Source organism: Oncorhynchus mykiss, chromosome 2 (genome assembly GCF_013265735.2).
Source record: "Oncorhynchus mykiss isolate Arlee chromosome 2, USDA_OmykA_1.1, whole genome shotgun sequence".
Classification (NCBI taxonomy): Eukaryota; Metazoa; Chordata; class Actinopteri; order Salmoniformes; family Salmonidae; genus Oncorhynchus; species Oncorhynchus mykiss.
The window spans coordinates 81,080,734-81,091,815 of NC_048566.1; the positions used below are offsets into that span (position 1 = coordinate 81,080,734).

Here is an 11,082-nt window from a genome sequence, read left to right on the forward strand (position 1 = left end):
TGTAAAATACACCTAAAACAAATTAAGTGCCTGGGCTAGACCAATATATTTTTCTGAAAGTCAAATATCCTCTTTCTGATTTAGAATACTAAAACAATTCCAAATATATATACTTTTCCAAAAAAATGTTATGAAGTCCAAAAGCCACCACATTGTAGGAATGATCCAGGTGGTACATAACATGCATGTGCTCGCACGTCCAGTGGTTCTCAACCTTTTTCAGTTACTGTACCAGCAACAGAATGTTGCACTGCCTGTAGTACTCCTGAAGTACACCCTCGTGCCATGCTCTCATGAGTCTTCAAGTACCCCCGTGGCTAGGCCAAGTACCCCTAGGGATCCTTGTACCCCGGGTCACTGGTTACCACTGCCAAAGGCATAAATCCTGCCTATTTTTACATTGCTTCTCAAAATCTGATTTTAAATCTAACCCTAACCACATTGCTAACCTTATGCCTAGCTTTAAATTATTGTAATTTTTTGTTTATACATTTTTACTATATACCCATTTTGACTTTGTGGCTGTGGCAACCTATACTGAACAAAAATATAAGCGCAGCATGCAACAAATTCAAAGATTTTACTGAGTTACAGTTCATATAAAGAAAATCAGTCAATTGAAATAAATGCATTAGGCATTAAGCTATGGATTGCACATGACTGAGAATACAGATATGCATCTGCGGATCACAGGTACCTTTAAAAAAAAAAGTGGGGCATGGATCAGAAAACTAGTCAGTATCTAGCATGACCACCATTTGCCTCATGCAGCACGACACACCTCCTTTATACAGAGTTGATCAGGCTGTTGATTGTGGCCTGTGGAATATAGACCCATTGCTCTTCAATCGCTGTGTGCAAAGTTTCTGGATATTGGCAGGAACTGGAACACGCTGTCGTACATGTCACATACACATGGTCTGAGGTTGTAGGCCGGTTGGACATACTGCCAAATTCTCTAAAATTATGTTGGAAGCGGTTTATGGTAAAGAAATCAACATTCAATTCTCCGGTGGACATTCCTGTAATCAGCATGCCAACTTGCACACTCCCTCAAAACGTGTGTTGTGTGTGACAAAATTGCACATTTTATTGTCCCCCGCACAAGGTGCACCTGTGTAATGATAATGCTGTTTAATCAGCTTCTTGTTAAGCCACACCTGTAAGGTGGATGGATTATCTTGGCAAAGAAGAAATGCTCACTAAATAATTTTGTGCACAACATTTGAGAGAAATAAGCTTTTTGCGTGTATGGGAAATTTTGAGGATCTTTTATTTCAGCTGATGAAACATGGGATCAACACTTTTCAAGTTATGTTTATATTTTTGTAAAGTGTAGTAGGGTGCTAGGGAGTAAGGGCTAGTTACCCTAAGAACAATGTTTAATTGCTGACACAAAAAAGCAATGTTAGGGGGGAAAAAATGGTATGTGGATGAAGGTCATGCTGAGGTAAATAAACTATTAAGGGAAATAAATGGCTCCAGTTCACACTTTTGTTATGTCGTGAAATGTGGTTTTTAGAAAGGGGAATGTACCAGGGTAGCTCCCCCCCATGGGGTAACTGTTACCCTGGTAGAAAATTGGGGCATAGGGTTTTAAAAATCCATTTTTTGTACGTTTTATTTAAAATATTTAGGAAGTAATACTTAAAAGCTAAGTCTAGTTGTCTTGTTTTAATTATTTAAATAAAATATGAGGGGGGGAATGGTGTTGCACGTCACCATTAATATCCACACTATGAGGAGATTTGATGTAAAGTCTCTCTTTTTAACTCACCTCCATATTAATTTGTTCTTTCTTTGTTGTTCCTTTTCCGTACAATCCATTATGTACAATTGCACTAAATATTATTTGAATAATGCAAGATTTTTAATCCCAGCAGTCTTTAAATTGATATTCAGGAGCAAAGGATTTTCAATGGTTGTTTTGAATTAATAAAAAAAAATATTAATTGGAATATAATATTGGAATGGAATATACCTAAAAACATTAAATACCATTGGAATATAAGATGTAATAACAATAACTTAACTCAGTGTAACATTGGGGTGGCAACTCTCTTATGTTCTGCCATTGCACGATTCTAATTTGTACATTGGTCACAAATAAAGCTATCGCCAGTAAGATTGAAGCACAGGGGCTAGTTACCCCCTAGTAGAGGGGGCGAGTTGCTCCCAACACACTCATCCAACATATTATTACTTTACAAAAAAATTATCTACATTTCTCTCTAAACAAGTGGAGTATTTATATTAATGCTTTCCTACTTGTATATTTAAAAAACAATTATAGATCTAACTTAATTGGAATATATCTACAAAATTTATATTTTTTAAAATCATTACCCGAATCAATTTACCACAAATAGTTTTGTTGAAATATCTCCAAAAGTTGTGATGACACAGAGGAAATGTTTTGTTGAGCAAGAGCAGTGGCAGCCAGGGAAAGTGTTAGGGAAATAATTTGTTGACATCTTGTGAATTACAGAGGGAGATAACAGATAACCCCTAGTACCCTACCCCTGGTTGGGAACCACTGCATTAGTCGATTAGGCGAAGCCAAGGACAGCGCAGTAAGAAGATTCGCTAAAACTGCTTCTCCAATAGAAATCCCCGATCACACTTGAAGGCGATGTCATGGCGACGTTGGCTAACTAAACTCATGCGCAGAAATATGTCATCGGGTCTAAGCAACGATTTGTGTTAAACTATCTGTGGTCTAAGGATCGTCTCGCGCCAAACTGCGCATGTGCAGTCCGTCATATACCGCACACATTTAAACTTGTCATTTTCACGAAGTTCAAGTAATAACATGTTCAACTAGTTCAACAACATTGTCTCGAATCTAGGTTGTGCCTTTAGATTTCGAGAACATTAACAACTAGGAAGACATTTCTGCCTCTCATTGATTTCTCAAACCCCGGCCTGGTCTGCTTGGTCTGTTTCGCAAATGTTCCCATAAATCTTGCAATGTTGCGCCTCTGGGTTTAGAAACTCTGTGGCAAGGCGTTGGTGAAGGGGAGGGAAATAGTAACCTAACCAATGACGTCAGAGGAGGCAAAACACACACACATACTTGTCATTTAAACCCAAGCGGGAAAGCAGGATGAACATTGGGCTTTCGTGAAATCTCCAGTGAAAGTCCACGTCCCGTTTGTATTTTATTGGTGAAAATTAGGACAACATGGTGAGGACGAAGGCAGACAGTGTCCCCGGAACTTACAGAAAAGGTAATGTTCAGCAATCAAAACCTGATGAATATGTAATTAGCTTGCTGGTTGAGTGCGGAACTGGAATCGCTAACGTTAGCTACTTAATTACCGTAGCCAACTGTAGTTTTGCGAACATAATTGCCACTCCTACATTTTCATTGATTAGCTAACATGATTGACCGGGTTAGATGCCTGTCTCCCGCCATTTCAATAGAATCGTGAACACCGCTCACGCGTATGCCAACCCAGCCGGATGTTGCATTATCTAGTTAGCTATATTCTCACATCTCATCATTTTTGCAGGATTGGATTGTTACCCGAAACTTTACTTGCACCAATAAGTTAGATTTTTGATCGTCACTGTACAACTAAAGATTTGATAAAGAATTGGCGCAACATGTCTTTATTAGCGTCTTTGGTTAGCTAACGTTGGCAAACTTTTGTAATTCATTATCCTCAATCTGGCGGTAATTTCGCCGCCCAAATTAAGGAAGCCAGCCATGTATATATGGCGGTGTCGATTTCTTTGCCAGATCAGACTAAACTCTGCATTACAATATAGCTATTAATACTTTGCTTGCAAAAATGACTTGTTAGTTAACGTATTTATACATTTTCAGCTGTGGCTGCATCTGCACCCAGGAAGTCATTGGGTGCCTCGAGTTCTGCTAATGCATTAAGCAGCTCTCAAGCAGGCACACCTGGTGAGTCATGATTTCATTCACCTTAAAAGTAACATTGACTAGCTAATAACCATATTTCAATGTAATCTTAGTTATATGACAGACATTTTTGGTAGATGACAAACAACTTGCCTCCAGATGAGTTTCTTGCAGATGTCTAAATGTTGTTTTGCAGCAAAGAGTAAATTTGCTGGTGGTAATCCTGTGTGTCCTCGGCCCACCCCAACTTGGCAGAAGGGAATTGGAGATTTCTTTGGTGGGCCCAGCAGGAAGCCTGACAAAGAGAACCACCTCCCCCAGTCAGATGATGAAGAGGCCGGAGTCAGTGGAGTGTCCAAGTCATCCAGGACGTACGTTCATTCTATTTAAGCATAGTTTTAGGACTAGTCTAAAAGCGGCCCCAAAATGCCTACTGCTTTAGTGCTTGCAGAAGTTCCTCTTAAATCTGTTTCAAAAACATTGCCAATTTCAATGTTGCCAATACAAAGTATGCCTAATGATTGTTAAATGCAATGTTTATTTATTTTTTTTACACCTGTGCCTCGGAGGTATTTTGCCAAAGCCGAATCAATGGGTTACAAGTACAGTCCTGCTGTTTCTGGAAATGTATTGAACCAAGTTTGAATGTACATCTAGCTGTTTGTATGCAAGTTACCCGGTGTTGAGCCAGGTTTCACATTTTCAGGATGCATCTGTATGATTTTCAGTGTGCTGCAAAGCCTAGTTTGCAGCACACTGAAGTTAATATTTAATTATAGGCGAAACAACATTGATTCCATATTTGCTGGCCTATCTAATGTCAATCACTTGCCTTTCAGTTCCAGACCACTGCCTGCTGAGGATGCTGAGGGTGAATGAGCTTAGACAATGGTGCCCCACTTGAAAAGCCATTGCCTCTAATACTTGAATGGGTTGGGTATCTCTTTGTATATAATTATTGATTCATGTTTTTGTACAGATGTTTTAATAAACTTTTATTAATCTTGATTCCATAATGTTGTCACAACCTGGATGATATTTGATAGCCAGCTCTTGTTTGAGGCCCACATCAAGTGTGACCTTGGTTTTAATATATAATTCTACTGAACATTGACAGGTTACAACCTATACTATCACAACCTGCAGCTGAGCTACTTATCCACGCCTTTATCTCATCCTGTTTGGACTATTGTAACTATTGTTGGCGCATCTGCCAAAATCCCAGTTCACACCTACCAAGCTATCCACAACTCTGGACCCAAGTACCTGTCTTACCTTATCCTAACCCACATATGCCCTTTGCTCCTTCAGCTCCCTTCAACAGACTAAACTATGGGTATCACGGCTTTCAGTTGAATGGCTCCTCTGCTGTGGAGCGCACTTCCAGGCCTGCAGAGACTACAGGCTGCTGTTCAGAAAAGTACAAGGATGTGTTAATTCTGTTCTGTTCATTGGCTCTGACACCTGAATATAACCTTGATGTCTGCATACTATGTTCTGTGTTGGATTGTTTTAATTTTCTTTGGTGCCTTGGGTGAGAAAAGCACTTTATATTAAATGATTCTATTCCCGCTTCCAAAATCTAGTCTTCTATTGGGTCTCAAACAAAATTGCAGTTGTGATATTTTGTCCGTCCGGGTTTCACTTATTAACTCAGTTATAGATTGGCTTGATGGTAAGTCTCAAACTCATCAGTGGATTCCCTGCATGCCCAGCAATTTGTGAATTTAAAAATACATATATTTTTTTAAATTCATAATCTTGTAATAGCACTAGATCGTTAAGGCCGGACAGGTATTTGTGGAACTAACTCATTCACCAAAAGTGACAGGGTGTTTGTAAATTAAATCTGGAGTGCGCTCTCGGCATTCGTAAATTCAGAGCGTACACGACGCTGGCCGAGGAGTAGGGTTGATACGAGCGTTCTGACCCCAGAACGACCGGCAAGCACCCAAGTTAACTTGCTAGCTACTTCCAGACACATGAAAACACCTCTGACCATTTACTCGGACTAGCAGAGCTGGTTAGGCTGTTTTCATATCCAGAGCGTTGGTTACTGTAACTGCAGCTGGCAATTTAATTAGGCTTTTTTTTGGCCTAAATTTACGGACACGGGCCATATTCCACGTGTGTTGAGTTTATGTAAATTCATAATTTAATCTATGCTTTGGCACACAGACGAGTGTTCTGAAATAGGAGTAGCTCGCCAGAGTGAATGTATGAACGCACCCAAAAGCAAGTTAGCTGTCATGGTAACAGCAGGCCAACGTGTTGATCTATCATGTGATAAATGGAATCATCCATTTATGAATTGCCCAGTAAGTTTATAGACCATTTCAAATCCCACCGTACCTTCTCCGCTATGCAATCGGGTTTCCAAGCTGGTCACGGGTGCACCTCAGCCACGCTCATGATCCTAAACGATATAACTGCCATCGATAAAAGACAGTACTGTGCAGCCATCTTCATCGACCTGGCCAAGGCTTTCGACTCTGTCAATCACCGTATTCTTATCGGCAGACTCAACAGCCTTGGTTTCTTTAATGACTGCCTCGCCTGGTTCACCAACTACTTCTCAGATTTCAGTGTGTCAAATAGGAGGGCCTGTTGTCCGGACTTCTGGCAGTCTCTATGGGGCTGCCACAGGGTTCAATTCTCAGTCTGATTATTTTCCCTGTATATATCAATGATGTCACTCTTGCTGCGAGTGATTCTTTGATCCACCTCTATGCAGATGACGCCATTCTGTATACATCTGGCCCTTCTTTGGACAGTGTGTTACAAACCTCCAAGTGAGCTTCAATGCCATACAACACTTCTTCCGTGGCCTCCAACTGCTCTTAAATGCAAGTAAAACTAAATGCATGCTCTTCAACCGATCGCTGCCCGACTAGCATCACTACTCTGGACGGTTCTGACTTAGAATATGTGTACAACTATAAATACCTCGGTGTCTGGCTAGACTAAACTCTCCCTCCAGACTCATTAAGCATCTCCAATCCAAAATTAAATCTAGAATCTGCTTCCTATTTTGCAACAAAGCCTCCTTCACTCATGCTGCCAAACATACCCTCGTAAAACTGACTAGCCTACCGATCCTTGACTTCGGCAATGTCATTTACGAAATAGCCTCCAACACTCTACTCAGCAAATTGGATGCAGTCTATCACAGTGCCATCCGTTTTGTTACCAAAGCCCCATATACTACCCACCACTGCGACCTGTTTGCTCTCGTTGGCTGGTCCTCGCTACATATTCCGCCAAACCCACTGGCTCCAGGTCATCTATAAGTCTTTGCTAGGTAAAGTTGTTTTTGGGCCTATCGATCATACCAAACTTTATTTTTTTTTTAAACGTTTTTGTTTGTGCCTTCTCCAGATTCTCACTGGCAAACTGACGGACGCAGTGCAATCTGTATCTAAAAGCTCTGACGTGCTCCAATAGATCTGTTTTGGGGTCTCTCAGCAAGCTCAAATGACCTCTGATGTCATGATGTCCAAACATGAGCTTATTTGGACTAAAACCCAGAGATTCATGAACAACCTCCTGCACTGCAAACGGCACAAGAGGGACCCCTTCATCTCAGTCTTTCTCAAACTCAAGAGGAACTGGTTACCACTCCTGGCTTTGGGCAAAGGACCAACACAGTCCACCAAAACTTGCTGAAAGGTTTGTCAAAGGCAGGAATAGGCTGCAGAGGGGCAACCAGTACAGCTTGGTTCGGTTTAACCTTCCGTGAACGTGACAGGATTTACAGTGAGCCACTACATCCGGATTCAGACCAGGCCAGAAGTTAAACAAAATACGGTTATACGTCTTGTTGACCCCAAGATGGCTTGCCATACTACCTTTGTGAGCCAACCTCAGTATCTCTTGTTGAAGTGGAACTGGAACAACAATTTGAGATACATGTTGCCAATCATCCTGCCCAGAAGTAGTGCGAAAAAGTGCCATTAGAAAGCGCCTCATTAGAACACAATCTCTGTCAATGTCACCCACAAAACTCCTCTTCTGGATGTGTCTCAGCAAAAAGAGTGGAGAAAGGAACATTTTTACTCTGTTCAGTAATCAGATGCTTCCTAGACAGCGAAGTATCAACTGTATGGACCCTCTCTTCCTTCAGTGGTCCAACAAACTCGCTCACCTTTGGGGTTTCCAAAGGAGAAGTCAACTGAGGGTTTTAGCGAAATCAGGATCAACCATAAACATCTCGGACAGATGCTCCTCAACACTAGACTTGCTCCCAGCGACTTTCTTATACAGTTGAAGTCGGAAGATGAGATACACATTAGCCAAATACATTTAAACTCAGTTTTTCACAATTCCTGACATTTAATACTAGTAAAAATTCCCTGTCTTAGGTCAGTTAGGATCACCACTTTATTTTAAGGATGTGAAATGTCAGAATAATAGTAGAGAGAATTATTTATTTCAGCTTTTATTTATTTCATCACATTCCCAGTGGGTCAGAAGTTTACATACACTCAATTAGTATTTGGTAGCATTGCATTTAAATTGTTTAACTTGGGTCGAACGTTTAGGGTAGCCTTCCACAAGCTTCCCACAATAAATTGGGTGAATTTTGGCCCATTCCTCCTGACAGAGCTGGTGTAACTGAGTCAGGTTTGTAGGCCTCCTTGCTCGCACACGCTTTTTCAGTTCTGCCCACAAATTTTCTATAGGATTGAGATCAGAGCTTTGTGATGGCCACTTCAATACCTTGACTTTGTTGTCCTTAAGCCATTTTGCCCCAACTTTGGAAGTATGGTTGAGGTCATTGTCCATTTAGAAGACCCATTTGCGACCAAGCTTTAACTTCCTGACTGATGTCTTGAGATGTTGCTTCAATATATCCACATAATTGTCCTCCCTCATGATGCCATCTATTTTGTGAAGTGCACCAGTCCCTCCTGCAGCAAAGCACCCCCACAACATGATGCTGCCACCCCCGTGCTTCACAGTTGGGATGGTGTTCTTCGGCTTGTAAGCCTCCCCCTTTTTCCTCCAAACATAATGATGGTCATTATGGCCAAACAGTTCTATTTTTGTTTCATCAGACCAGAGGACATTTCTCCAAAAAGTATGATCTTTGTCCCCATGTGCAGTTGCAAACTGTAGTCTGGCTTTTTTATGGCGGTTTTCGAGCAGTGGCTTCTTCTGTCACGTTCTGACCTTAGTTATTTTGTTATGTCTTTATTTTAGTATGGTCAGGGCGTGAGTTGTCTATGTTAGTTTTTCTATGATTTGGTATTTCTGTGTTTGGCCTGGTATGGTTCTCAATCAGAGGCAGCTGTCAATCGTTGTCCCTGATTGAGAACCATACTTAGGCAGCCTGTTTTCACCCTTGAGTTGTGGGTGATTGTTTTCTGTTGAGTGTTTGTATCTGCACCAGACAGAACTGTTTCGTTCGTTCACTTTGTTCAGTGTTCCTTTACTTTATTAAAAAGATGGACACTTACCACGCTGCGCATTGGTCCTCACCTTCTTCCACCACCAATGGCCAACATCTTCCTTGCTGAGCGGCATTTCAGGTTATGTCGATATAGGACTTGTTTTACAGTGGATATAGATACTTTTGTACCCGTTTCCTCCAGCATCTTCACAAGGTCCTTTGCTGCTGTTCTGGGATTGATGTGCACCTAAGTACATTCATCTCTAGTAGACAGAACGCGTCTCCTTCCTGAGCAGTATGATGGCTGCATGGTCCCATGGTGTTTATACTTGCGTACTATTGTTTGTACAGATGAACGTGGTACCTTCAGGCGTTTGGAATTGCACTGGGTTTGAAGGTAGGCCTTGAAATACATCCACAGGTACACCTCCAATTGACTCAAATGATGTAAATTAGCCTATCAGAAGCTTCTAAAGCCATGACATTTTCTGGAATATTCCAGGCTGTTTAAAGGCACAGTCAACTTAGTGTATGTAAACTTCTGACCCACTGGAATTGTGATACATTGAATTACAAGTTAAATATTATTTCAGTAAACAGTTGTTGGAAGAATTAGTTGTGTCATGCACAAAGTAGATGTCCTAACCAACTTGCCAAAACTATAGTTTGTTAACAAGACATGTGGAGTGGTTGAGAAACGAGTTTTAAATGACTCCAACCTAAGTGTATGTAAACTTCCGACTTCAAATGTATATAGCACATAACGGCACACCCTGGGAACACTCTAGGGTAATTTTCTGATAACCCATCAGGTTCCTCTACTCTGGGTTTCTTACAAATGACAAGGTTGGCATGACCTTCCCTCCAGCCAAATTATTTACCAAAATGGAGACCCGTTCAGAGGTAGACTAGACCTCATAACAACGGAAGCAGAAATAAGATCAGACTCGAGTTCCTCATTATACAAAGGAACTTCCATGCAACCAGTCTCCACACCTTGTACAAACACAGTAACCAGTTGCTGATGTGACAAAGGCAAAACACCCTCTAAAATTAAGCACTGGGCTACCCCAGTGTCTCGCAGTATCTTCACTGGTGCTCAACAGCATTGCTACTCTGCAGAGACACAAACCCGTCTGAAACAAAAGGTTCATATATCTGATCCAAATCTTGTTTGCCCAACCAGAAACTTAATGGGCTGTAGTACTCTCACTAGAAGAAACAGCTTTTCTTGCTCTCATTTTTCTGTTTCAAGTTAGGACACTGAGAGACAATGTGTCCTTTCTCACGGCACTAATAGCAATACTTTCGGATACGAAAATAGGCAGAAAACTATCTTTGGGCACTGTAGAAATGGACTGAAACCTTGCAGTAGGAGGAGCATTCTGGATTGCTTTTTGCATAGGGATAAGTACGGGGTGCTTTGAAGGTAGTTTTATGTGTCAACACATTCATCTGCAAGAACTGCAGCTTGTGCTTTTAAATGTATGTAGCAACCCTTTAAGGCAATTTTTGAACTGCTCGAGAAGTATGAATGTCTTTAAATCCTCAAGGTCTTTGACCTCTTGAGAACCACACCACTGAGCAAAAATACATGCTTGTTTCCTTGCAAACTCAACATGGCTTTGTGATTCTGTCTTTTGTAATTTACGGAACTGTTGTCTGTATGCCTCTGGAACCAACTAATAAGTCCGAAAGGATATCAGCTTTAATAGTGTCATAATCTTAACTCTGATCAAGAGAAAGCGAAATACACTCTGAGCTTTTCCACCAAGAACACTTTGGAGGAGCAGTGACCAAATATCTCGTGGCATTT

The 11,082-nt window shown here is 41.0% G+C and overlaps 1 protein-coding gene across 3 annotated transcripts; it reads left to right on the forward strand.

Moving 5' to 3' along the window:
- Positions 1-3,022: 3,022 nt before the first annotated feature.
- On the forward strand, positions 3,023-5,455 carry LOC110497320 (PCNA-associated factor). 3 transcript variants are annotated; one of them, XR_002469663.2, is made up of 5 exons: positions 3,023-3,230; positions 3,833-3,916; positions 4,071-4,245; positions 4,714-4,806; positions 5,186-5,455. XR_002469663.2 is itself a non-coding variant. In XM_021573376.2 (4 exons), the coding sequence occupies exons 1-4, from the start codon at positions 3,185-3,187 to the stop codon at positions 4,751-4,753; spliced, it is 345 nt and encodes a 114-aa protein (XP_021429051.1). In that variant the 5' UTR covers positions 3,023-3,184; the 3' UTR covers positions 4,754-5,455. The 3 variants fall into 3 exon arrangements, 2 of the variants coding, with proteins under 2 accessions (XP_021429051.1, XP_021429063.1); XM_021573376.2 differs by having other exon boundaries at positions 4,714-5,455; XM_021573388.2 differs by lacking the exon at positions 3,023-3,230 and adding an exon at positions 3,330-3,480 and having other exon boundaries at positions 4,714-5,455.
- The last annotated feature ends 5,627 nt before the right edge of the window (positions 5,456-11,082 follow it).